At 45.3% G+C, this 27,376-nt stretch overlaps 1 protein-coding gene across 1 annotated transcript in view; it reads left to right on the top strand.

The window, feature by feature from the left end:
- The window catches only part of DAPK1 (death associated protein kinase 1), a 214,836-nt gene that overhangs the window by 122,477 nt on the left and 64,983 nt on the right, over nt 1-27,376 (top strand). Inside the window, exons 4-7 of the mRNA XM_060100587.1 lie at nt 24,611-24,749; nt 26,467-26,596; nt 26,766-26,814; nt 26,901-26,927. Of these exons, the coding sequence (XP_059956570.1) occupies nt 24,611-24,749; nt 26,467-26,596; nt 26,766-26,814; nt 26,901-26,927 (345 nt within the window). The remainder of the gene's footprint in view (nt 1-24,610; nt 24,750-26,466; nt 26,597-26,765; nt 26,815-26,900; nt 26,928-27,376) is intronic.

Raw genomic sequence — 27,376 nt, 5'->3', positions numbered from 1 at the left:
AATTAATGCAAAGAAATCTCTTGCATTCCTATACACCAATGAATAAAATACCTAGGAATAAACCTACTTAAGGAGACAAAACACCTGTGTGCAGAAAACTATACGACACTGATTAAAGAAATTAAAGATGATACAAACAGATGGAGAGATATACCATGTTCTTGGATTGGAAGAATCAACATTCTGAAAACGACTGTACTACCCAAAGCAATCTACAGATTCAATGCAATCCCTATCAAACTACCAAGGGCATTTTTCACAGAACTAGAAAAAAATATTTCACAATTTGTATGGAAACATAAAAGACCCCAAATATCGAAAACAATCTTGAGAAAGAAAAATGGAGCTGAAGGAATCAGGCTCCCAGACTTCAGACTATACTACAAAGCTACAGTAATCAAGACAGTATGGTACTGGCACAAAAACAGAAATATAGATCAATGGAACAGGATAGAAAGTCCAGAGATAAACCTGTGCACATATGGTCACCTTATTTTTGATAAGGGAGGCAAGAGTATACAATGGAGAAAAGACAGTCTCTTCAATAAGTGGTGCTGGGAAAACTGGACAGCTACATGTAAAAGAATGAAATTAGAATACTCCCTAACACCATACACAAAAATAAATTCAAAATGGTTTAAAGACCTAAATGTAAGGCCAGACACTATAAAAGTCTTAGAGGAAAACAGGGAGAAGACTCTATGATGTAAATCACAGCAAGATCCTTTCTGACCCACCTCCTAGAGAAATGGAAATAAAAACAAAAATAAGCAAATGGGAACTAATGAAACTTAAAAGCTTTTGCACAGCAAAGGAAACCATAAACAAGATAAAAGGCACCCCTCAGAATAGGAGAAAATATTTGCAAGTGAAGCAAATGACAAAGGGTTAATCTCCAAAATTTACAAGCAGCTCATACAGCTCAATATCAAAAGAAAAACAACCCAATCCAAAAATGGGCAGAAGACCTAAATAGACATTTCTCCAAAGAAGATATACAGATTGCCAATGAACAAATAAAAGGATGCTCAACATCACTAATCATTAGAGAAATGCAAATCAAAACTACAGTGAGGTATCACCTCACATCAGTCAGAATGGCCATCATCAAAAAATCTAGAAACAATAAATGCTGGAGAGGGTGTGGAGAAAAGAGAACCCTCCTGCACTGTTGGTGGTTATGTCAATTGATACAGCCACTGTGGAGAACAGTTTGGTGGTTCCTTAAAAAACTAAAAATAGAACTAGCAAACCACCCAGCAATCCCACTACCTGGCATATACCCTGCAAAAACCATAATTCAAAAAGAGTCAAGTACCACAATGTTCATTGCAGCTCTATTTACAATAGCTAGGACATGGAAGCAACCTAAGTGTCCATTGACAGATGAATGGATAAAGAAGATGTGGCACATATATACAATGGAATATTACTCAGCCATAAAAAGAAATGAAATTGAGTTATTTGTTGTGAGGTGGATGGAGCTAGAGTCTGTCCTGCAGACTGAAGTAAGTCAGAAAGAGAAAAACAAATACCGTATGCTAACACATATATATGGAATCTAAAAAAAAAAAAGTTCTGAATAACCTAGGGGCAGGACAGAAATAAAGACGCAGATGTAGAGAATGGACTTGAGGACCCAGGGAGGGGGAAGAGTAAGCTGGGATGAAGTAAGAGAGTGACATGGATGTATATATACACTACCAAACGTAAAATAGATAGCTAGTGGGAAGCAGCTGCATAGCCCATGGAGATCACCTCGGTACTTTGTGACCACCTAGAGGGCTGGGATAGGGAAGGTGGGATGAAGATGCAAGAGGGAGGAGATATGGGGATATATATATACATATAGCTGATTCAGTTTGTTATACAGCAGAAACTAACAACATTGTAAAGCAATTATACTCCAATAAAGATGTTTTTTAAAAAAAGAACAAACAGAAATAGTTCTAAAAGCAACCTTATATTGCTTTTTTCCCTTATTTGTCTTTCCAAGTAACTGAATATTACCTCACTTTCTTTTTTTTTTTTTTTTTTTTTTTTGCGGTACGCGGGCCTCTCACTGTTGTGGCCTCTCCCGTTGCGGAGCACAGGCTCGGGACGCGCAGGCTCAGCGGCCATGGCTCACGGGCCCAGCCGCTCCAGGGCATGTGGGATCTTCCCGGACCAGGGCACAAACCCGTGTCCCCTGCATCGGCAGATGGACTCTCAACCACTGCGCCACCAGGGAAGCCCTACCTCACTTTCTTATATTTCTTTTTTTTTTTTTATCATGTGTCTAACTTGTTTTCATTATGGTCAAAATCACTCTAACGCCGATGAGGAAGCTCAGCAGTCGGTATTTGCTTGTTCCATCCTGAAATGTCAGTTTCATTTCCAGCCTCTACACGAATGTAGTTACCAGTCATGGCTGCAGTGAAACGAATGCTGCTATATTGATGAAACTAGGTGTAAGTGAAACATGGGCTAAAGGACCTCATTCTCCCTAGATACAGAATATTTTCCCCCAATATTTTGATGATAAAATTCAAGTAGAATTGATTGTTTCAGAAACACAGTGTAGAATGTTCACTTGCTTTGAGTCATGTGCAGTTGGTGTGGATCTTTATAAACTTCGTTGAGAGAGAGGATAAAGGACAAGAGAGACTTTCCTTGGAGAAGAAAGAGAAGCTGAAGTTCACTGAGTCTTCGGGTCAGTCAGTCTCTGCGGGGCCCCTGCCTTATGTTTTCTCATTTAGTCCTTGGGCACAAGCCCAGGAGGATGGTATTGTCACTACCGTCCAGATTTGGAAAGCTGTGCCTATCCAATCCCGATAGAGGGATAGGGGATTCTAACTCTCAGACAGCTTCTCAGGGAGGGAAATTTTTTGTTTGAGTCCTGAAGTTCTACTGAGGCCCTGTAGGACTTAGTCTACAGGGCTAAGCTGTCATCTTTGGGGTTTGGGGAGGTGGTAAATGAAATAAAAGACCATCTTGGAGCAGGGAGGGTGTTCCAGGTGTGCCCCCTCACCCTCTTCCTCATCTAGGGCTGCAGTCACCTTGGACCATGACCTTCAAGGGCAGTGATGCTCATTCCAGTGGCTCTTGAGCTGCATTTGCTCCTCTCAATTTCAAAGCAGTGACTGGGCAGCTTTTGAAAGCCAATCTGGACCTTGAAGACCTTTCTGTTTCTCTCTTTGGTTCTGCTTCTTCGACAGTCATGTTGTTCTTACCCCTCATTTCTTAGTATTTCCATGACGTTGGGAGAGAGCAGAAAACGTTCTAGTGTTCCCATGGGAATGAAGGTGTCCAGGGCAGCTTTGTGAGGGCCCTGGTGTGTGTATTTGCCCCCCTCAATATGTTTCTTTGAGGGCAAGACCATGTCCTGCTTTGGGTCCCACGGCACTTAAGACTGTTCTTGGCCCAATAAATGTATGCAAAGTCCAGATAGAGTCAGAAGAACATCATAATATGATGGAAGGGGTCACATGTGGCTCAAGAGCCAGCTGACCACTGACGGAGACATTTTTCTTTGTGAGATGCTGATTGACTTGCTTGGGCTTCAGGAAACGTAGTACTCTTGACTAAGTTTCTTAGAGGGTAAGGAATAAAACCTTCAACCTGAGGGTTTGAGTCAGTCTGGATTCTACCAGAAAGCAGATGGCACACACAAGCAGGGAAATTTGAAGAGCATTTAATAAAGAGACAATTAATAAAGGTGTGTCCAAGGGTTAAAGAAAACAAGTGCTGGGAAAGCACCCTGGAACTAGTGATAGCAAGGTGCTCCCACCACCCTTAGATCTGAAGGGTAGGAGAGGGAGTGGCTTAGGAAAGGATAACTTCCTGGAGAGAAGAACCACCCGACCTGAGCTGAGCGCTCAGTAGAGGGACTCGGACCTTCCTTGGCAACCTGGCAGGGGAAACAGGGTTGACCTCACTCTCCTTCCCTGTGGATGCTGCCTATTAACCAAACCAAACCTGAAGCCAATTGACAAGGGAACCTTTTCATTCAGTCTCAGTCAGCAGCCTCCCTGCACCCAGAAGTGGATGGAGAAGAGTAGAACATGGGCCTGGAGAGGTAAATAGACAATAATCTTGCTTTGGGTTTAGAGGGGTTTTTTTTTTTCTTGATTCTCTAATCCTTTTGACACTAAGTAGTTACAGTCCAAACTTCCTGGCACCCCCTCATGAAGTCTGTCCAGACCTGAAAAATACCAATTTGTCACTGGATGGTTAGGATCCATTTGATCTCATGCCCTCTTTTATCAAAGGCTGTGTGCCCATCACACATTCGTAAAAAGGAAGTACTTTTTTTGAAACATGACTCCCTTTTGTTTTCCCCATTTTTCACTTTATTAAAAACTCTATTGGAGTGAGGAGGTGGAGACATGGAGGGCAAGGCTCGGAGTCCTGGCTCTTTGACAGGCGGCAGTTCTCCTTTGCCAGGGTAACTCACCCAGCAGGAGAGTTGTGTTCATCCTGCCTCTTTTACCTCTTGAGTGCTGTGTCCCTCTCTGAAGGGACAGGAGTTGTCTTCATGCTCCTTGGCATCCATGTGTCTAATGGCGGCAGTGGGAAGGATTTCCATGGAGATGGGAAGCACTGTGTATCTTCTTTCCTGTGATTCTCATTCCCTCTTCAGATCACTTTAATCTACCTTCCATTTCTCTACCTGCCACTGAAAGGACTCTTGCCAGAGCTTTCTGATTTGCAAAATTCTTTAATATATATACAACCCATGATACTCAACTATCACCTTCCAATATATTGATATCCCTACAGCTATATCTCTCAGTCTCTCTGCAGCCCCACAATTGCTTCTCCAGTTGCCTATTCAACATCTCTACCCAAATGGATCTCCCCAAACTTAACATGTCCTAACTGAACTCATTATCTTGCACTCCCCAATTTACTTCTCCCCTCTCCTTCTCTAGCTCAGTTCGTGGCATCACCATAGTCCTGGTTGCCCAGCCTGGAAACCTTGGCACCACCCTTGCCACTTCCTTCTCCCCTCACTCCCCACTGACCTACACGGCCAATCTTTCATTACATCCTGTGGGTGCTGCTTCTGAAAGAGCTCCTGAATCCCTCTCTTTCTTACCATGCTCATACTTTTTCCCTGGTCCAGGATCTCATTAACTCTCCCCTGAGTTATTACAATATCCTCTAGTTTCTCTTCTGTCCAACTCACCCCCAGATTTATTATAAAACAGCTACTCTCTTGCTTAAAAATCTTTGATGTGAATAAGCATGTGAAAAGATCCTCAATATCGTTCATCATTAGGTATCCCTACAAATCAAAACCACAGTGAGACCACGTCACATCCAGTAGGATGGCCATAATAAAAAAACACAGACAATATCAAATGTTGGTGGGATTTTGGAGAAATTGGAACATTTTCCAAAACATTAACATTGCAATGTAATTAAAATGTAATGTAACATAATTACATTGCTAGTGAGAATATAAAATGGTTCTGCTACTTGGAAAACAATTTAGCCATTCCTCAAAATGTTCAACATAGAGTTACCATATGACTCAACATTTCCACTCCTCAGATTATACCCAAGAAAAATGGAAATATATGTTCATACAAAAACTTATTCATGAAGTATGTAGCAGCATTATTCACAATAGCCAAAAAAGTTAAAACAACCCAAATGTCTATCAACTGATAAATGGATAAACAAAAATCTATACAATGTACTATACAATGGACTGTTGTTTGGCAATAAAGAAGGCAGAGGTACTAATACATGCTACTGTGGATGAATCTTCGAAACATTATGCTGAGTGACAACAGCCAGTCTCAAAAGATATCACCAGATATCATATGGTTGATGAATATGAAATGTCCAGAATAGGCAAGTCTGTAGAGACAGAATGTAGATTAGTGGTTGCCTCAAGAACGTGGGGTATCAGTGGCAGGGAATGAGGAGTGGCTACTAATGGGCATGAAGTGTCTTTTGGGACCATGAGAATGTTCTAAAATTACATTGTAGTGATAACTTCACAGCTCTGTGAATATAGTAAAAACCGTTGAATTGTAGACTTCCTCTCATTGCTGTGGCCTCTCCCGTTGTGGAGCACAGGCTCAGCGGCCACGGCTCATGGGCCCAGCCGCTCCGCGGCATGTGGGATCTTCCCAGACCGGGGCACGAACCCATGTCCCCTGCATCAGCAGGCAGACTCTCAACCACTGCGTCACCAGGGAAGCCCAAATTGTAGACTTTAAAAGAGTCAGTTATATAGGAAGTCATATCTCAAGAAAGCTTTAGAAGATATCTTTGATGGCTCCCTCCTGCCTGCAGAATGAAGCCCACAATCCATAGAATGGTGTAGGATCTTTGAACCCATGTCCAGTCCCCTCCTTATATCCAACCACTTCCCCTGCACTCCTTTCCTGTGCCCCTGATGCATGATTCACAGAGAATCTCTTGTCTTTTTCAGATTTTGCCAGGCTTCTAGGCACCCCCAACCTGTGTTTATGCTGCCCCCTCTGCCTCTCACACCATACCTTGTCCACCTGGAGAATTCCTACCCATCTGTCAAAGCTCAGCTCACACATCACCCTCTCTCTTTGGCTTTCCTATCTGCCCCAGTTAGATTTAATTGCTTTCTCCTGTGTGTTTTCGTCGCCGTTGAGAAGTGTGTTGATTATAGCAATGACCATACTATATTTTATATATATTTATATATACTTTTATATATATTTTTTGTGTTGTTCTCCAGTAATAGATTGTGAGCTTTCCAGGAGATATGCTAGTGTTTTATTTACTTGTCTTTCCGTCTCAAGCCCCTAGAAGAGGGCATAAATACTAGTGCGCAGGCAGTGCCCGGTAAAAGCAGCTGAAGTTGAATTCAGTTAAGGAGACTAGCAGGGAGATCCTGATGAACAGCGATGAGTAGCTTTTCTAGAGTTAGGACAGTGGGGATGAAAAGAATTAACAAAGCCAAAAGCTCTGCTTCATTTGTGACCTGTGAAAGTTGCCCTCTCTCCTGAGAACAGAGCAGTTGGTCACCTTAGCTAATTTCTATCTTGGTCCTGAATAGGACCATATGTTTAAGCTGGGTGCATGGGATGAGGAAAGAGTAGGATAGAAGGATAGTTGATGGGATTCCAAGGGTCAGGAATTGAGAACCTACAATATGCCTGACATTGTGATGCCAATGACAATCAGAGGTAAGTGGCTAAAATTAAAGCTGCTGATTGTCACTGGCATCTGGTATAATAATGCCCATCACATGGCAGGTACTCAATAAACATTTATGCAAATGAAAAAAAGAAAGAAAGCTTTTCAGACCATCAAAAGTCACCCTTGCCCATTATAGCATTCTGCATAGAGCCTGCCCGTCTCAAACCCGGGTATGGTCCCAGGCTGACCATGCTGTTGGAAAAGAGATCCAAATCCCATCTCCATCTTTCTTCGAGGCCTCCGGTGGGGGGGTGACCCTCTGCTCTCAGCCTCCTCTTCCAAGGAGTAGGTTTCAGGCTTCCCTTTCCTTCCCTCCGTTTACTGACCAAGGTGGCCAGTAGGAGGCGCTCAGATCCACAGCACTCCTCTACCCATGACTCCCCACCTTCTGCCGGCGGCCATGTTTTTGGTGCTGTCAGGGGGAAGCCAAAGTAGGGCATGACCTGAGAGCCTCCCACCTGCTGAGTGACTATCAACTCCCTCACCTTTTCCACCCCCTCCTCCTCCAACTCTTATTCCTCTTCCTCAAATCCATCCTCAAACTCAAGGGAAAGACCACTTTGCTCTACACCTATTTAAAATCACAGCTTTCCACATCGCAGGTAGCCTGGCCCACACTGTGTGTACTTCAGATTGGCCAGTGCCACCTATGTGATAGGCCATTGGTCTTTCATCCTGTGATTTCCAGGTCGTTAGCAATAGTCAGCAGCTTTCATCTGAGCCCTTCGGGATGGATTGTCATAGAGAATAAAGCTGATCAAGGAGTATTTGGAGGAGATGGATCCCTGTGCTTCCCCAGATAATAGCCTTGCCTTGTTTGCAACTAGACGAGCCAGAATGATTTTGGAAACAGCCTCCATCTCTGGCTGCTCCAGTGTGGTTTACTTCCCACTGGCCTTTTGTTCTCGCACCAGTTACAATGACTCAGGCTGAAGAGGTGTCTGGCTGCCCGGCTTTTCCATTTGCCCCACTTTTGATCGACCTCTGGAGCCATTAAAGTAGAAAGAGGCTTATCAGATGCTGTGGTCAGTCTTGCTGTTGAGTTTCTCGTGTCCCTTTACGTGAGTACCTTCTTCTGTTGAAGAAATCTGCATGGACATATTGAAAGGAGGGACCAGTCTGTCTCTCAGCGCCTTCTTTACCAGCCCCCAGCCTACAGCAGTGCGGCTCATCCCTTGTCATGTGACACTGGTTTGGGGTAAACTGATGAGGCTGTTCATGGCTGGAGGTGACCATACTTTAGGTTCAGATGGGCACCTCTGGGCCCCATCCAGACGCCTGAAGGCTGGGACCCCTCTACTTCTGTTCATCTGTACTCCACCTCTGGTAACCCAGTTGGCAGGCTCGGCCACTGAACTCTGGGACACCATGCCCAGGAGGCTACATGTGGCCTTTCTAGCAAGCTTCTTGCCTGAACCACCTCAGCTGGGATTCCTGCATTCCTGGGCCACCTGTGTCCGGCCTTTCTGCATCTCCTGACCTCCCTAAGCTCCTCAGGGATGAGCAGTCTTTATGTGTATCATGTAGCCTCATGCGTATTGCCCTCATTGTTGGCGTGGCATTTCCTGGGGATCCTCCAGACTCTATCTCTCTCTTGAAATGTAGGGCTGGGACTGTGCGCTCTCCTCAGGATGTGGACGGATGGGGAACCACTTGTCTTCAGGTTTTAAATCCACTGTGCATTCCCAGCACAAGTGGCTGAGGATCTCCTCTGATGCCGGTTCCCTTCCTTGCATGCTAGCATCTGCTTGTTCTCATCTGAATTTTTTATAATTTCACCTGGAGTCGACATGTTTGACTCTCCCTCCCTTTCTTCTTCCCCACCACCCCCATTAGAACAGAGGCCTGGGTGCCCCCAGATCCGGGGCTGCTCATCCCTCTAACTCAGAAATGCAAGGTTCTCCAGACAGCATGCTGGGCTCCCAACACGGCCCTTTCTCGCACACTATTCCCTCTCTCCAAGGGCATCCTTCGGTCTCATGGAATTATCGGGGAAGCACATTGAGCCATTGCCCTACGGAGGTTTTTGTTCTTGCTGTCTTATACCTTTTTCCCTTTTTTCCCTCCTAAACTGATATACTCCATCATTTTTTGTTTCTGGGAGGTTTCTGGAAACTTGAAACTGATTTTATCTATTTGGCATATTTTTATGTTCCCTCCCCCATCCCTTTCTCTTTCCCATGTCCCTTTACTCCCTAGCCAGTATGGGGGGAAAATGCAAGTAGGGGATCAGGAAATGAGGAAGTGCTCAGGGTTGGGGGTGGGAGGGCTGTGGCTTACATGAATCTACTGTAGGTGTGATAACCACCTAAATAAGACATCCTGCAGCATGATGTGTCACCCCACTGCCTGAGCAGCAGGCCCTGACACCTAAAAAACAGCCATCAAGGTTTTCTTCTCCAGAGACCTGCACTAACAAACCACGTCTCTGAACCGATAACATATTTTCAAGAGTCATAATGATTTTGAGCTAGTCAGTGGTAGAGGGCAAGTAGATTCTGATTCCCGAAAGAGGAAGAAAGAAACAAAACTGGTTTTGGTTTGTTGGCTTGTTTTGTAAATGCCTCATTATATTCCACATAGAGCTTCTTCAATTAAAAAAAAAAATTAGGGATTTTGTTTAGTACCATGTCTAGCTGAGAACTGAAGCCTACTGTTTGAAAGTCTGCCTCAGCAAACTGCGGCTCTCTCCTTCGACCTTGAACTTGAGCCTGTGGTCATTTAAGTGAGGGGGTTGGATAATCGCATCTGGGACCACTCAGACCGGGGCACAATCGCTCATTATGCTTTGTCCACAACTACTGCCATCTTCTTAACAGCGGAGTGATGTGGCCTGGCCCTGTGCATCGTTCCTGCTGTGTTGATAAATCATGATGCATTTTCTGTTTACCAGTCCAGCATCCTATTTCCATCCTGGATACTGAAAGAAAGTCATGATTCTGCTCTTTCATTCATGAATGAAAGTGACTGCTTTAAAATCTTCATTTCTTCACAGAAGTCATACTTTAACCCAGCTTCACAGATTAGTCCTTCCTGACAAGAGAAGACCAGATATTTGAGGCAAGGGACCTTTTGGGGGCCCCAGCTTATTTCCAAATGTATGTCTTTGTACAAGACTGGAATCTTCCTTTTCTTGCCACAGCTGGCAGAGCTAACAAGTTTGGTGCCTCTTGCACAAAGTGTACACCCCTAAAAGCACATAGACCAACTCTCTATTTATTTAATACCATTTCAGGTTTTCTTGCCAGTTACTTCAGTCAATCATTCTTGAATCATGGAGGTGCCATGTCCACCGGGATGCAAAGGAACTGAAATGAAATTGTTCATTCTTGAAGAGTTAGAGGACCAGGCAGAGCTGCCGAGGTGTAGTGGTTGCATGGTGGGCTGGAGGGTGGGTTGGGAGTGGAGGTGTGAAATGAGCTAGAGCTTGTGTGAAAGTTTCCGAGCGCCAAAGCAGAAGGGTTTTTGATGTTTCATGAGCAACTACTTTATGCCATACTCTGCTAAGTGCTTTTCATAGAATCTCACTGAATGAAGAAGCCACAAAAGTCATCAGCCGCTTTAGAAAGCTCAGCGTTAGGAGCAAACCCCCTAAGATAAGGAAGTAAAACATTTCCCCTATCCCTGGAAGGGAACTCAAGCAGCTGTATTTTCTCTGAATAGTAATTGACATTACTGAGGACTTTGTATGTGCCAGGCATTGAGCTAATTAAGCACACAAAATTCCAAGGAGGTAGTGTTCTGAGGCCCCATTCTGGGTGTCTTTTGCTGCATAACGCCGCCACAAAGCTTAATGACCTAAAATGGCAACAGTCATTTGTTTTGATCCTGAATCTCTGATGTGGGCAGGGATCAATGGCGCCAGCTCCTCTCCACTCCCTGTAGCATCAGCAGGTGACTGCTTGGGGCTGGAGGACCCCCTTCTAAGACAGCTGTCTCACTTGACGGGCCAGGTGGTACTGACCATCAGCTGGGAGTTCAGCCGGGGGTGTTGGCTTTGCTCCATGTGTGCCTGCCTCTCCACAGAGCTGCTTGGGCTCTCCCACAGCATGGCAACTGGGTTCCAAGGGCAAGAATTCCAAACAGGATGTAGAAACTGCCAGCGTCTTATGACTGACACAACATCACTTCTTTCATCTTCTTTTTTTTTTTTTTGCGGTACGCAGGCCTCTCACTGTTGTGGCCTCTCCCGCTGCGGAGCACAGGCTCCAGACGCGCAGGCTCAGCAACCATGGCTCACGGGCCCAGCCGCTCCGCGGCATGTGGGATCTTCCTGGACCGGGGCATGAACCCGTGTCCCCTGCATCGGCAGGCGGACTCTCAACCACTGCGCCACCAGGGAAGCCCTCTTTCATCTTCTATTGGTCAAGCAGACACAGAGCATGCTCAGGTGTGAGGCGAGGAGACCGAGGCCACAGCTCTCAGTGGGCAGTGGCAAAAAACTGGCAGCCACCTTTATCCTCCACAAGCCCAGAAAGGTTAAGTGCCTTGTCCTGGATCACACAGCTAGCACGTTGACAGGTCCCCTCTGCTCTGCATCTTCTAGATCCTGTGACACTCCCCGAGGTGCCCAGAGCACCTGACAGACCTCAGTCCAGATTTCTGTACCTTTTCCTGCCATTAACTGGGTCTGTAGTGTCAATGCCCAGTGAAGCAGGTTCTAGAAACATTCCTAAATCACTTCACCTGTATTTGGAATTGACTTTAAGAACATCCCTGGAAGAATCCTAGGCCTGAGAAGAAAAGACCCAGGGGTACGTGAGAACCATTTTTAGATACGGGAAAGCTGGTTGTGTAGGTCACGGCGTGGCTTATATTCTGCATCCTGTATTGTTCGTGAGCAGAGGTTGTCAGACTACAGCCGGTGGGCCAAAGCCTGCCACCTGTTTATGTGTAGCCCTCGAGAAAAAAAATAGTTTGACATTTTTAAATGGTTGAAGAAAAAAGCAAGAAAAATATGTAACAGAGTCAAAGAGTTGCAGCGGAGACTGTATAGCACACAAAGCCTCTTACAGAAAAAGTTAGTTGACCTTTGTTCTAGAAGGCAGAATCAGCACTGTGTTAGCAGAGCTAGATTTCAGGTCCACATAAGAATTTTCTGTTTAGAGCTGTCCACGTGCAGGAACAGCAGCTCTCAGCTGAAGGCCATGCAGGCAGAGGGCTGTGCCTAGGATGCTGCTGTCAGTGGTGTGCTGGTAAATGTGTAACGACCAGCTCTCCAGGGAAGAAAAACCCTGACGTGTAATGTTTGTCTGTTTCTTTGGTACAAATCCCACCGTGGTCACAGCTGAAAACCATGGTCAGTTTTCAGTTCTGACACGATGTCACGAAAGGTGGAGTTGGGAAGAGATGCACATAATCAGCTGCAGGAGTTCCAGTTTACCACTGTGATGGGTTCCGGGGATCGATGCTATATAATGCTGCCCTCCAGTAGCTCCCACTGCGGAGAGCTGCAGGTGTGCAGGGAGGAACAGTAGTGCTGGGAAACCTTTGACATTCCATCTGCCTCTCTGGGCAGCCATCGTTAGCATCTGCAAGCGCAGAAAGATTACGTACCGTGCCCTGGATTACACAGCTGCTAAACTCCACCTGCCATTTCCTGCCTCACATTCGGTTTAGAAAATCTTGATTTCTACAAAGAGTGATAAGTTGGACTGCATGCAAGTTGAGAACTTCCGTTTAAGAAAACATCACTTTAAGCAAAGGTAAAATGTAAATGACAGATTGGAAGAAAACATGTGGAATCTTAAGAGATCCAGGCCTAGTGTCAAAAGGATGTAAAAAAACACCCATCAATCAATTAAAATTAAAAACAAAGACAGTCCAGTAGAAAAATGGGCAAAGGGTGTGGACGTACAGTGTATACCTACTCAAATACGAAAGGCTGATAAATGTAGGAAAGATGATTAGCCTTTCAGCATGAAAGAACATCAGTCTCACTACTAAGCAGAGAAATAATGGGATAATAGTGGGATTCATTTATTTCATCCATCAGATTGGCCCAAAGTAATAATACTAAGCAAGTGAGGCTGTGATCAGAGCACATTCATTGACTGCAGCTGGAAGAACATAAGTTAAAACATCCATATACAAAACTAAAGTTCCTTCTATCTCCCCTCCTCCCCAATCTTGGCCCTCTTCCTCCCTCCCTCCCCCACCTCCCCAAAAGTAAAGATGGTCCGAATTCAACTTAATGATTTTTCAACTTTATGCTGGTGCCAAAGCAATAAGCACTCAGTAGAAACCATACTTTGAAGTTTGAATTTTAATCTTTTCCCAGGGCTAGTGATATGTGGTACACTCTTCTCCCATGATGCTGAGCAGCTCCCAGTCAGCCACACGAAGGGAAAGGACAGACACTCTACAGGGTACCGCGTTGCCGGCATTTATTGCGTATTGTGTTTTATGTTTCAAATCCCATCATGGCTACAAAATAACCGCTGACCCAGAAATTCCAAATCGGGCCTAGAAAAAACCTCACATTTTCAGAGGAGGCAGGGACACAAAAAGATCATCCGCCTTGTAGTTTGCGGTAGTGAAAAATTGGAAACAACATAAAGCCCCTCAGTCGGGGAATAGCTAAGTATACTCTGATCTAGATATCCCTATGAGCGCCAGGCAGCAGTGAAAAAGAGGACACAGGAGCTCTGTACCAACGGGCATTGCTGAGGTGAGATAGCAAATTCTAGAATGGCTCAGGCAGTCGAGTACCATTTATGTTCTTAAAATGTAGGTGAAAGAATGCTGTGTAGTCCGTAGAACATCCACAGAAAGTTCCAAGGGCCTATATACCATAATAGTGTACACAGGTGCTCCTTGACTGATGATGGGGTTATGTCCTGATAAACCCACTATAAGTTGGAAATGCATTTAATACACCCAACCTCCCAAGCACAGTAGCTTAGCCTGGGCTCCCCTAAACATGCTCATCAGCCTACAGTTGGGCAGTTATCTTGAGTTTAAGCTCAAGAGTAATTACCTTCCTCTTCTTCTTCTCACCAGAAGCAGGAGACACAGATGGACATTTTGTAGACATGGTGGGATTTGAAACATAAAATACAATACACAGTAAATGCTGGCAACATGGTACCTTATAGAGTATTGGTCGTTTCCCCTCGTGATCACATGGTTGCTGCTGCCCGGCATCACGGGAGAGGAGTGTACCATGTATCACTAGCCCCAGGAAAAGATCAAAATTCATATTTCGATATACAGTTTCTATCAAATGCTTATGGCTTTTGCACCATCAGGAAGTTGGAAAATCATAAGTCAAATTGGCACCATCTGTACTTTTGTGGAGGGTGTAGGGAGGGAGAGGGCCAGGACTGGGGAGAAGGGGAGATAGAAGGAACTTTAGTTTTATATGTGGATGTTATAATTTTTCTTAAGGAGAATATATTTATGTATTTCTTGTATAATATTTTCAAGAGACCAAATTAAAGTTCGGTCCTCCCCACAGGGAAGGGCTTCTGTGAGGGAATGTGCCATCTCCCTGGCTAAGCCCACATCTACCAGGTTGGCCATGCAGGGACCACTTGGGGAGGGGTGTGTGAGTGGTGCTCACTTTGGCCCATGAGCTTGAACTTCCCTTGAGGGCTCTCTCTCTCTCACCTTCGTCCAGGCCTCAATGTTCTCTTAACACTTGTGCCTAAGCAAGGAAAAGCTTTTGTCCTTAATTTCCTGTTGCAAGATGGAGGCTGCCCAGGAGCATGGGCATCAGAGTCACATGAGATGGACCCTGTTGGGTTGAGGTTACCAGCACTGCCTTCTGCCCGCCCCTCCCATCTTCCCCCTCAGGGCTCTCATCCCTGCGCCCCCCAGCTGCTCTCAGGCACGTCTAGACTCCTCTATGTCTAGACCCAAGGAAACTGGGCCAAGGCACCCTTCCGACTTACCTATTTCATGTCTAGGAACCCACCTCTTCCCCAGATTTTTGGCCCCAGGTATGTCCACCCATTTCAGGAAAACTCTTCTGTTTAACCATAGGAGAATGTGTGGTCTCATTGTACTGTTAGCATGACAGCCACATCAGAAGCCCACACTGTACGATGGCAGCTGGACAAGAGACACACAGAGAGTAGCTTCGAGGGTTTTCCTCACCCAGACGCCTGTGGTTAAGAGGAGTGAAGGCCCAGGATGGCTGCATGGAATATTGACCCACTGACCGTGTGGCAGACACACTCATCCTACATCATGTTATCCCCATTCATCCCCAGAGGTAATAATGAACAGTAGGTGTTACTATTCCTATTCTACAAGCAAAGGAACTGTGCCTCAGAAAGGAACTTAACCTATCTGAGGTCACAGAGTCCAGACTGAAACCCAGAATGCCTGCCTCCAATGCTTTTTAACCTGAGCCATATTCTTCCTTTAGGGATTTCATTCTAGAAGTCTTCAGAAGTCTCCTCCCTGCTTTTTGCACAGCCTCCCAGAGTGAAATGAAAGATCACTTCCCCCATGAATTTTGAGTGCCAGGCATTCTTTTCCTTGAGAATGCCCAGAACTCCTTTTAAGTTGTTGCTTAAATTTGAAGTGAAAACAGACAGAAAATGTGTTTGCAGATACAGCTTGCACTAATTCAAGAGGAGGCCTGAAGGTTAGGACTCCTTTGATATTATTTATGTGATTTGAGGCAACAGTATATAATCAGAGAATGGTATTCGCAGACTCCTAACCTACTTTGACCTTAAATTCACACCTATTTCACAGATGCAAAAAAGAAGTTATCATATTGCGTCTTTCCTTTGGATTCTCCAGCTTCGGTTTTGCATTCCTCAAAGTCCTCAGTAACCCAGGAAATTTAGAGTGTGAGAGGTGAGAATGTGAAAACCCTTCAGGACTTCCCCTAGATTAATAAGAAAGAGTGTTCAACAGTTGGTGATGACAATGGAGCACTGGGTTTTAATTTGGGGTTTATTTAGAGGCAGGGCCGAGAAGTGGTTGGGTACTTCCCCTCACAGCTTCACAGCACGGTCCACCAGGAGAGTTAGGTTTCAAAGAAGAAACATCTCAAAGTGTTGGGGAAATTACTTCAGCATGGGATCAGATATGCATTTTTCTCCCACATTTTCTGACCTGAATTTAAAAATTTTTATAATAGTGCATGAATGAACCCTTCCTTCACAGGAGAATCTGAAAGCAAGACTAACAAAAAACATCAGTAGATTCTAATGATCCTCTCTCTCTGTTGCATCCTCTCCTTTTCCTGAGTTGCTTTAGACATCCCGTATGTAATACTTTGTTTGCAGCCCGTGAGCAATTACTACCTGTTATGGTTTGAATTGTGCCCCACCGCCCCAGAAAAAAAGAAGATGTGGTGAAGCTGTAACCCCCAGGACCTCAGAATGTGACCTTATTTGAATATAAAGCTTTAGCAGATGTAATCGGGTGAAAATGAGGCCACTAGGGTGGGCCCTAATCCAACCTGACTGGTGTCCTTATATAAAGGGTAAAATTTAGCCATAAACACAGACGTGCACAGAGGGAAGATGATGTGAAGAGACACAGAGAGAAGGAAGTCCTTGTGCAGGTATAGGATTTGAGTGATGCATCAACAACCAAGGAAAGCCCAAGGTTGCTGGCAAACCACTAAAAGCTAGGAAGAATCAAGGAAGATTCCCCTACAGGCTTCAGAGGGAGCAAGGCGCTGCTGATACCTTGATTTTGAACTTCTAGCTTCCAGAACTGTGAGACCCTAGATTTGTTATTTGAAGCCATACAGTTTGTTCGTGGAGCCCTAGTAAACTAATACAGCTACCTCTACCTAACCCTTATAAAATACACATGTAGGATAAACAAGATTGAGAATTTCTGTTCATCTGTTATAGTTAGTGTGACATTATATTTTCCAGAGATGGCTGCAAGATCATCCCCTGTCCTACATGTCTGTCTAGACCCTTGAAACTCCCCCATCAAGAGATGAATTCTAGGGCTTCCCTGGTGGCACAGTGGTTAAGAATCCACCTGCCAATGCAGGGGACACGGGTTCGCTCCCTGGTCCAGGAAGATCCCACATGGTATGGAGCAACTAAGCCCGTGTGCCACAACTACTGAGACTGTGCTCTAGAGCCCACGTGCCACAACTACGGAAGCCTGTGCACCTAGAGCCGGTACTCTGCAACAAGAGAAGCCACTGCGATGAGAAGCCCGCACACCACAGTGAAGAGTAGCCCCCGCTCACCGCAACTAGAGAAAGCCCGTGCACAGCAACGAAGACACAACGCGGCCAAAAATAAAATAAATAATTTTTTTAAAAAAGAGATGAATTCTAAATCCCCTCCCCTTGAACCTGGATAGGCTGTGACTCCCTTTTGATGTTCTATGACTTCTGAGGCAGCTTCCACCCTGTTTCCTAGAACACTTGCCCTGGAGCCCTGAACTGCCGTGTAAATAGTCCACTTGTCTTGAGTCCTCCGTGCTGTGAGGAAGCCCATACTACCCCAAATGGAGAGACCACATGGAGACACAAGACTACATGGAGAGAGATACCCAGACAGCCTCTAGATGCTCCAGCAACCCTACGGTTTTGGCTTCAGCCACTATTTGATTGCACCCCCATGACAGACCCTGAGCCAGAGTTGCCCAGTCCAGCCCTTCCTGGATTCCTGATCCATAGAAGCTTTAAGAGATCACAAAATAATTGCCATATTTAAAGCCACTAAGTTCTGGGGAGATTTGTTATACAGCAGTAGATGTCTGGGACAGTTAGTGTACTCTGTGCTTTGCATTGGTTGTTTTCTTTTAATTTTAATTTAAAAAATGGATTGAATTTTTACTTCTGACTAAACAGTTTTATATTTAGAGAAGACAGACTATAACCACAAAATCTCAATGATTTAACCTAATAGTATTTACTTCTCACTCACTCAAAGTCCAATGTGGATGTTACAGGTTGGGTGGCTCTCCTACAAGCATTGACTCAGGGATCCATATTCCTTCTACCTAATGTCTTTGCTGTCCCCGGTCCTCCTTGGGGTGCTCTGCTGGGTCATCTGTGTTCAGGTAGCCAAAGAGAAAGGGTAGGGGCTTCCCTGGTGGCGCAGTGGTTGAGAGTCTGCCTGCCGATGCAGGGGACACGGGCTCGTGCCCCGGTCCAGGAAGATCCCACATGCCGCGGAGCGGCTGGGCCCGTGAGCCATGGCCGCTGAGCCTGAGCTTCCGGAGCCTGTGCTCCGCAACGGGAGAGGCTACAACAGTGAGAGGCCTGCGTACCGCAAAAAAAAAAAGAGAAAGGGTAGAGAGAGAGTGGAAGATCATGTGAGATGTTTCAGGGGCTCGGTCTGAAAGTGGCACACGTCATTCTGGTCCACATTGCACTGGCTAGAACTAGTCCCTGACTCAAGGGAGTTGGGAAGTGCAGATTAGCTGTGCACCCAGGAGGAAAAGGTAAGTGTAATGGGAGCATAGCTCTGCTACACACTGGCTCATAGAATCTTACATTATCAGAACTGGAAGGGACATGAGAGATCGGCTTCTCCAAGTGTGGTCCACCAGCATCAGGACCACTTGAGGGACTTGTTAAAATGCAGATTCTGGGGCCCCACCTGCTGAGTCAGAACCTCAGGAAGTGGATTCTAGCCAGTTGATTTTTGCCAAATCCCCCACCAATTCTTGTTATGTACACTAAGGTTAGAGAGTCACTTACCAGTTCAACCCTGTCATTGTACAGATAGCAAAGTTGAGAGAAAGGACATGACCTCCATACTTTCCTTCCAGCTACTCACAAGCTGAGGCCAGAGCTGGAGCTGGGGACGTGTGTGCTGAGGCCCATCCAGTCCTCTTGCCACGCCCCTCCCAGGGCTCTGCATCATAGCTGGCCAGGACCCCGATGGTGTGCCCTGGCAGAGCATACTCGGTTCCTGAATTGTAGCCTTGGCCCCCAATTCAACAACCACACATACTTGCTCTGAGACACCAACAGGGAAATCCAGCCCAGTGCTGTAGAATCACAGCATTTTCCTTGAAAAGTCTCATCAGCTTATAACAACCAAGAGTCCCCTGCAGTTTAGATTATGACCAGATCTAGTCCAGAATCAAGTCCTGTTATATCTTGGACATTCCTAGCAAGAGTCGGGGACCTGGAATAGTGTTTTAATTTAGAAATTGGAATGCTATAATAATTTCTCTTATGTCACTCTGAAGGCCTACCTTATCTTTAAAGCTGTAATGTGTCCTAATGACATTCTGATATAGCTAGCTTTGAGGGGAGGCCTTGGTGGTAATGAAAGGCATGGGGAGGAGAGAGAAACTTCATATTTTCCAGAGCTCTTGATGAAAACAGCCAATGCTTATTAGCATGCATTCCACACAATTTCCATGATGATGCTATAATTTAAAACAGTGACTGAAAGACCTAATAAGGGAGGTGAAACTAGCTTTCTAAATTTGCTGAACAAATTGCTCATCTCTCCCTCCATCAATCTTCCTTCTCTTGAGCAAAATGTAAAATTTGGAACAAAGAGGGAAGATACTAGGGTTTTGACTGATCTTCTTGTTAACAGTATTCTGCTGTATGGCAGCTGCATTGTAAGCATTCGAGTTCTGATTCTAAGCATGTCTGTGAAAGTTCCCATGTAAAAATATCTTCAAGTCACTGTCTACCTTCTGAGTTTGGGGGACAAATGGGGGTAAATTAACAAAGGATGCTTATCATGCTCCCCAACCTGTGCTGAAATCGCTTAGTTTCAATTACTTTGATTAATCACTAAAGATTTTGTAAGCAGCTAGAACATCTGCCTTCCCATATTGGCGTGAAGGAGAAGGAGAATGTAGATAAGACCTTCAGGGCATCAGGAAACCGGTGATGGTTCCAGGCCCAGTGAGATGGGGGGTGTCCTAACCCTCCTGATGTCTAGCTGAACGATTTGGCTCCCAGCACAAGCTCATCGCACAAGCGATGGTGTGGACCTCATCGTGAACAGCATGGGATTTGCACAGGGCCTGCGAGCAAGGTAGATAGAGAAAATCAGAGATGACGCCTGCCTCCTTCCCCTCAGGCACTGCCACTTTGCAGTCTGGTCCCTCACTCCAGGGGCTCCAGGGTTGTTCCCAGTTCTCACTTCCCTTGTCAGGAAGCACTGTTGGAGTTAAGTTACTCGGGACAGGAAGACTGGACAGGGCACGAGGTGGCCAGCCTGTAGAAAGGCAAACCTGATCTTTGGCTGAACTGAGTAAACAGACCCAGTCAAGATGGTGAGTGTTCTGGTCAGCTATTGCTGCATAACAAACTACCCCCAAATTTAGTGGGGTGCAGGGTGGGTTCTCTGGGAAGCAGACTCTGAGCTGGAGAAGAGCATGCAGGATGTTTCTTAAGAACTACTCTTAGAATCAAGTCTTCCAAGGGAGAGGAAGCAGTAGGAGTGGGCAGAGAAAGTCATGCTGCCTTGCAGCTCAGTGACAGTCCCGGCTGGCCCAACAGAGTCCTGGAGCCAGAATGACCCTTGAGAGTTGCCCCAAATTAGGCTGAGATGACCTGGCTTTTATATCAGGGGTGCACAAACTGGCATGTCTTACAAATCAGGTGGCCACCTGTCTTTGTAAATAAAGTTTTACTGGAACACAGTTCCACCTCTTTGTTTACGTATGATCTAAGGCTGCTTTCACGCTGCTTGGGTAGAGCTGAGTAGCTGTGACAGAAGCTGCATGGCCCACGAAGCCCAAAATATTTAATATCTTGCCATTTCTAGATGTGTCGACCTCAGCTTTATGTTTCCACAGTAGCCATTGGCTGTGGGCTTCCAGGGAAAGGACAAGACCTTGGGCAGTGGCTCTGCAGCAGAGGTGAGCCCTGCTGGATGAGGGCTGAGGGCTGTGCTGCTTCCATGCCCAGCACTGGGGACAGCAGGTCCTTCCTCAAGGGGAATGTGGGCAGTGCTCATGGTGTCCACCACAGCGGATTAAAATGACCATTGCATTTGGTGGGTCAGGAATTCTGGAAGGGCTCAGGTGGATAGTCTGACCTCCATGGCTTCATCTGGGCTGGAGGGTTCACTGCCAAGATTCCCTCCTCACTCACTGTTCCTTTGCCTCTTTCTCTCTTTATGGGGCATCTCATCTTCTGGGGTTTCTCCATGTCACGGTGTGGTTTCGGGATCATCACACTTCTTACAGGAGAGACTCAAGAGGCAGGATGTGGAAGCCCTGGGCCCATGAAAAAGCATGCCGGAGATGGCACAGCATCACTCTGCTGTGTCTTATTGGTCAAAGCTATGATGGGGCCCATCCAGATTCAAGGGGATGGAGCCCAAGATGCAAGATCACAGCACAGAGCAGGGGGCGGGAAGTGCTGTTGCACCATCTTTGGAAAATCCACAGTGCCTCAGTGGACCGGGTCTCGGAGCTGTTTGAGCACATCCTTCCCGCCTCCACAGTCGCCATCATCATGAGGGTGGCTTGAAATGACCATGGTGGGAATATGACACCTCGGGGTTGGGCTTTGCCCCACCCCAACCCCAGAGAGCCGGTTGTTAAGTATGGCCCAGCACAGCATGGCTGCCACGGTTGGGGCAGCGGGGTTACGATTTGAAGCAAGGCAAGAAGAAAGACAGCAGTGCTGATTGATTGCCGAGGCACTCAACATATCCTGGAACATCAGAACAACTCTAGGAGGTGTCTCTTATTTCACAAAAGAGGAATCCCAGGTGTGGCAAGATTGGGTAACTGGGCAGGATTTGAACCGGGGTCTCTGCCAGGTCTCAGGAAGATGAAATAGGCTCCTTGTCACTGGCCTGAGGGAAGCTCAGGTTGGGCGAGAGGGAGGAAAGCCAGCCAGAGAAAGAAGGGAGCAAAGGCCTGGCCGGGGCAGCCGTGGGGTTCCTGGGAAGGACTGAGGCCTCCACATCGTGCCCAGCTGTGTGGACACTGGAAGATTCGCCCCAACTCCTAGCAACCAAACCCCAGCCCTTTCTTATTGTCAGGAAACTTATCAGTGTTTTATTTATTTTATTTTATTTATTTATTTATTTATTTTTGGCGGTACGTGGACCTCTCACTGCCGTGGCCTCTCCCGCTGCGGAACACAGGCTCCGGACGCGCAGGCTCAGCGGCCATGGCTCACGGGCCCAGCCGCTCCGCGGCATGTGGGATCTTCCCGGACCGGGGCACGAACCCGTGTCCCCTGCATCAGCAGGCAGATGATTTGCACGCTCAAGTGTCTGGCAAGAAAATAGCATTGAGGACATGCTGAAACTGCTGAAACATGTCAACCACTGCGCCACCAGAGAAGCCCATTATCAGTGTTTTAAAGGCATAAGCAGTCTGTGTGAGCAAGGGGGAGTGGGGAAGCCGCTGAAGGGGAGGCAAAGAGAGGAAAGGCCGACACCATATTTACAGGAGCATCTGTAATGCTCCCCTGACGGGGTGTACAGTGGTTAAGCCAGACTAATGGACTTGAAAGGGAGAGAGGGGAGAAGCAGGGCCGGAAGGGGACTTTCAGGATGGAGCCCGCCCTTAGGCAGGTGGCATGGATTCTTCCTTTACAACAGTACCGGTTCCACTTACTGGGCCTCAGCCTAAAGCTAGACCTGCCTGCCATGGGCTTTACGTATATTTATTATCATTAGTCCTCAAAACCCTCAGAGGAATGGGTCCTATGATTCCCATTTGATAAGAAAACGAGGCTCAGCAAGAAGGAGTAACTTTCTGGCCGCAGAATTAAGGTTTGCATTGGATGTGCCAGCTCGAGACCATCTCCCCACCGTACGGCCGTGATGCCACAGTTTACCTAAGGAATGGCCACGCGGGCCAGAGAGCAAAGAAGCAAACGGATGACAGAGCGTCTTTCTCACCGTTAGTTGGTTCACAACTTCCCATTTTTTCCTCCTTTTTGTTCCCTAGAGTTGAAGGATTCCCTCTCCCCGTTTTGTTGGTTTTAAGAGGAATAAAGAAGACAAAATGTGAGACGCAAAGGGCTCCACGGAGTTGGGCAGGGAGCCAGTGCAGGGGCGCAACGCCGAGGGTGGTGAGGCTGGGACGGTGCGTTGGTGGAGGGGCGTTGCTGCATCAGCTGCAGGCCTCTGCCCCCAATGCAAGGCTCAGGCTCTGTGGCAGAAACGCGCTCAGGTCCCGGGGGTGGAGGAGTCACTTCGCCCTCCCCTCCGGATAAACATCCTGAATTTAAATATCAGAGGGAGGCCGTGCAGCGGGAGGATGCAATTAAGACTTCCGAAAACTGATCCTCAGTTTTTAGTGTGCTAAGGATCACCTGGGGTGCTTGTTTAAAATGCTGCCTTCCTGGTCCCCACTCTTAGAAACTCATGCAGCATGTTGGAAGTGAGGCCCAGAATCCGCATATTTAAAACACCCCAAGCAATTCTGGTGCCAGGGGATCCTGAGCCAGGCTAAGAAAAACACCCACTTGGAGGGTGAAGGTGCAGGATCTGAAACTTTTCTTTTACAAAAATAGCTTTTTTGTCATTATAATTTAATCTCAGGAGCACCAGTTTTCTTATTCTGGATGTAGATGTGGTAGGTATGTTTATGGAGCTGTCTTGCTGAAAGAAAGATAATGCACACGTGGTTATGTGCATAATTGCAGTTAATTATTATGCTGTGAACATATGGTTAAACTCGATAAAGATTAACTTATAAAAACTCTTATTAAAAGTTCCCTGTTATTTGCCATTAATCAGTACCATGGATTTTTTTAGGGGAGTTTGTTCATTCATCCACTTAATTAAAAGTTTTTTCATTCTTGCTGCGTGGCTGGCCGGGCCTGTGCAAGGATGGGGAGACTGTGCGCAGTGGGCCAGCAGCCAGGAGCTGAGCGCTGCCCTCCAGGGATTTACAGTCTGGCCAGGGAGACAGATTCATCAAATCCCCAACAACCACGGGCATTTCAATTTTGTGTATGTTTATTCTTATTTGTTAAGGTGTTTGTTAAATTCATTACTAAATGTGATTTTTATAAATGTAGAAGTATTTACATATATACAAATACAAAGCATACAAACAAAAAATCCTTGTCAGGCCATATATTGTGATTTGGGTTTTTAAAAAATTGACGAATATCGAGATTTTGAACTTTCCAGATGTCTCTGATTGGGCTAGGAAGATATATTCTATAAACTCTATACAAAGTTGGATTGTAGTTTTTTTTTAATCAGTGAGTTAAGACTTCATCTCTAACATGTTTAATTAAGATGTCTGAAAGATGCATTAATTTTTTTCCCCATCACATTTCTACTCTCTCCGCTATTTGTGAACCTAGCACATTAGGAAAGCAGTACCCAAGTGCTTTCAAGCACAAATATACCTGAATGCAGAATTCTTATCCAACAATGAGAAGCACAGAGAATTCTGATTCCTTGCTTAGCAGTTTCAGCATGTCCTCAATGCTATTTTCTTGCCAGACACTTGAGCGTGCAAATCATCTATGAGAGAACAAATCAATGTGAGACAGAACTGTCATCAGTAACCTCTGCCTCTTGATTTTCAGTGTTGCAGGTGGTGAGCTCTTTGACTTCTTAGCTGAAAAGGAATCTCTGACTGAAGAGGAAGCAACTGAATTTCTCAAACAAATTCTTAATGGTGTTTACTACCTGCATTCCCTTCAGATTGCCCACTTTGATCTCAAGGTATGTTGCTTGGTGTGAATCAGATGAAAGCTTACACGTACCACAACATTCGCTATTTGCTAAGAAAAATTGAGGGCGTCCGAAAGAGATAGATGTTTTTTCCCTAGAGGAGTTTAACAGATGAAATTATCAATATAAATCAGCAAGTGTATAATGCATGCCTACTACAGGAATTCCTAACCAATATGTGAGATAGAGGCTTAAGATTAATGATTACATTTGAGAATTCTTGGGGAAGAATCAAGGGGTTATACCAACCAGGTCTTTAAGGAAGGGAGCTGCTGTTGGTTATGGGTATTTTCAACCTAGAGTACCCATTGGCTGCCCAGTTTCCATCCCCTTCTGGCTACAAGGCATATAAGATGGAAGGTGTCTTGATCTCTACTCTCCCTCTTGATGCAAAGGCTTCTGGGCTGACTCAGTCTCTGGCAATCAATCAAGCCAAACTCTGGCTAATTGTGGTCTTTGCTTGGCTGGAGGCAAGGCATTATTGGACATAAAAAGGCACATCATACTCCCATCCATCACAGAGGTGATGGTCTCTCTGAGAGGGGAAGATATACATATGAGCAACAGAAGTGGCAATGTAAGATTCAGGGTACAATCCGAGGCAGCGAGAAGATTATCACAAAAAGTGTGTGGTTGATTGCCAAGTGAATGATTCAGATCATTGGAGCTAGGATAGATGTAAGAGAAGGGAAGATTTTCTCCATACTTATTGTAGCAGAGCCATCAAGACCCCATCTGGGTCCCCCAACACACACTAACACACACCCCAAAGACTGCTGCTGGGAGCTGGAAATGCCAAAGAGTAAATGCCTACTGAAGCAGCTCTTAGCAGTGGAGCTGGGGAGAAGGTGGATAAATACTCCAACTCCCTCGTGCTTCAGTTGGAAAATTCTGAGTGCTGCCCTTTCTCCCCAAGTCCTCCAAAGGGATTGTGCTCCAGTCACCCCTACCTTGATAAGACACTTTGTATCAGCTTCCTTCCTTCTGTTTCCTGTCTCCCCATTCCTCTACCAAGTATTCCCTGGAGTCCCCTCCTACATAAGCTGCTTGCATCCAAATCCATGTCACAGGTCTGCTCCTGGGAGAATCTAAACCAAGACATTTATTTTTCCTAGTGTTCTCTTGCAACTACTCTTTCATCCCTACTTTTTGGTTGTTTTTTCAGGGAAGAGGAAGAACTACCTGCCATCTTGTCCTCAGCATAACATATGATAGGTTGTTTTTTTTTAATTGTGGAAAAATAAACATAATATAAAATTTACCATTTTAACCATTTTAAAGTATGCAGTTAAGTGACATTACGTATATTCACATTGTTGTACAACTGTCACAACCATCTATTTCTGGAAATTATTGATCTTCCCAAACTGAAACTATGTATCCATTAAACACTAACTCCCCAACCCTCCTACCCCCAGCTGCTGGCATCCACTATTCTACTTTCTGTCTCTATGATTTTGCCTCTTCTAGGTATTTCATGTAAGTGGAATCACGCACTATTTCTCCTTTTGTGACTGGCTTATTTCAGTTCACATAGTGTCTTCAGGGTTCATCCATATTGTGGCACATGTCAGAATTTACTTTCTTTCTCAGGCTGAATGGTATTCCATTGTATGGATAGACCACATTTTGTTTATCCATTCATCTGATGGGCGTCATGTTACTTCCACCTATGAACATTGCTGTACTATTTTTCTTTTTTTTAAAGCCTGAAAACATAATGCTTTTGGATAGAAATGTTCCCAAACCTCGGATCAAGATCATTGACTTCGGGTTGGCCCATAAAATTGACTTTGGAAATGAGTTCAAGAACATATTTGGGACACCAGAGTTTGTTGGTAAGTTTTCTTATTCCTGTGGTCATTCATTTCTCTTAAACATTAGGCTGGCAAAATTCACCCTGCTGCAGCATCATTTCCCTGGTACATGTTTCTGGTTTATACATGAAGATTAGAATCTGTTGGTTCACTTTCTTCCAAAACTAAATGTGCGTTCATTTCCTCTTAGCTCCTGAGATAGTCAACTATGAACCTCTTGGTCTTGAGGCAGACATGTGGTAAGGAGCATGCTCTTGATGTTGTCACCTTTCTGATTTATTTTGCTATTCTTCTGACGTTGTTTTTCTTTTTATTTTGTGTCTAGGAGTATTGGGGTAATAACCTATATTCTGTAAGTACCCAAATCCACAGCTCATGTTCTTTTCCTTTTTCTTTGAGACCATATGTTTTACTGACCATTCTATGTGTCATGTTGATCAGCTTATGTATGCTTTTTAAACATATTCATTTTACACCTCCACAACATGTTTAGTTTATACTAATTAAACATTTTCTCCTAATTTGAAATGAGTCATCAGAAACTGCAGCATAATCACTGAAAGAAAGCATGGCTGTCTATTACTGCTGAGAAAATAGGAAAGGTTTTCTTTTTTTTTTTTTTTAACTACTAAATGCTGTTCTAAATTAACTGTCCTTTGCATTAAGCTGAAGCTTTTGTGCATGACAATTAAATGCCCTATAAAATGTAACTGAATTCTAAAGTGACTGCTCAAGCACCAGATTATAATGTTATTCCTCACTCCCTTTATCAGATATTGTAGGAACAAAATGACAACACAA

This window comes from Mesoplodon densirostris, chromosome 6 (genome assembly GCF_025265405.1).
Source record: "Mesoplodon densirostris isolate mMesDen1 chromosome 6, mMesDen1 primary haplotype, whole genome shotgun sequence".
In the NCBI taxonomy this organism is placed as follows: Eukaryota; Metazoa; Chordata; class Mammalia; order Artiodactyla; family Ziphiidae; genus Mesoplodon; species Mesoplodon densirostris.
The sequence above is the reverse complement of the archived record's forward strand: the minus strand, read 5'-3'. Positions and strand labels throughout refer to the sequence as shown.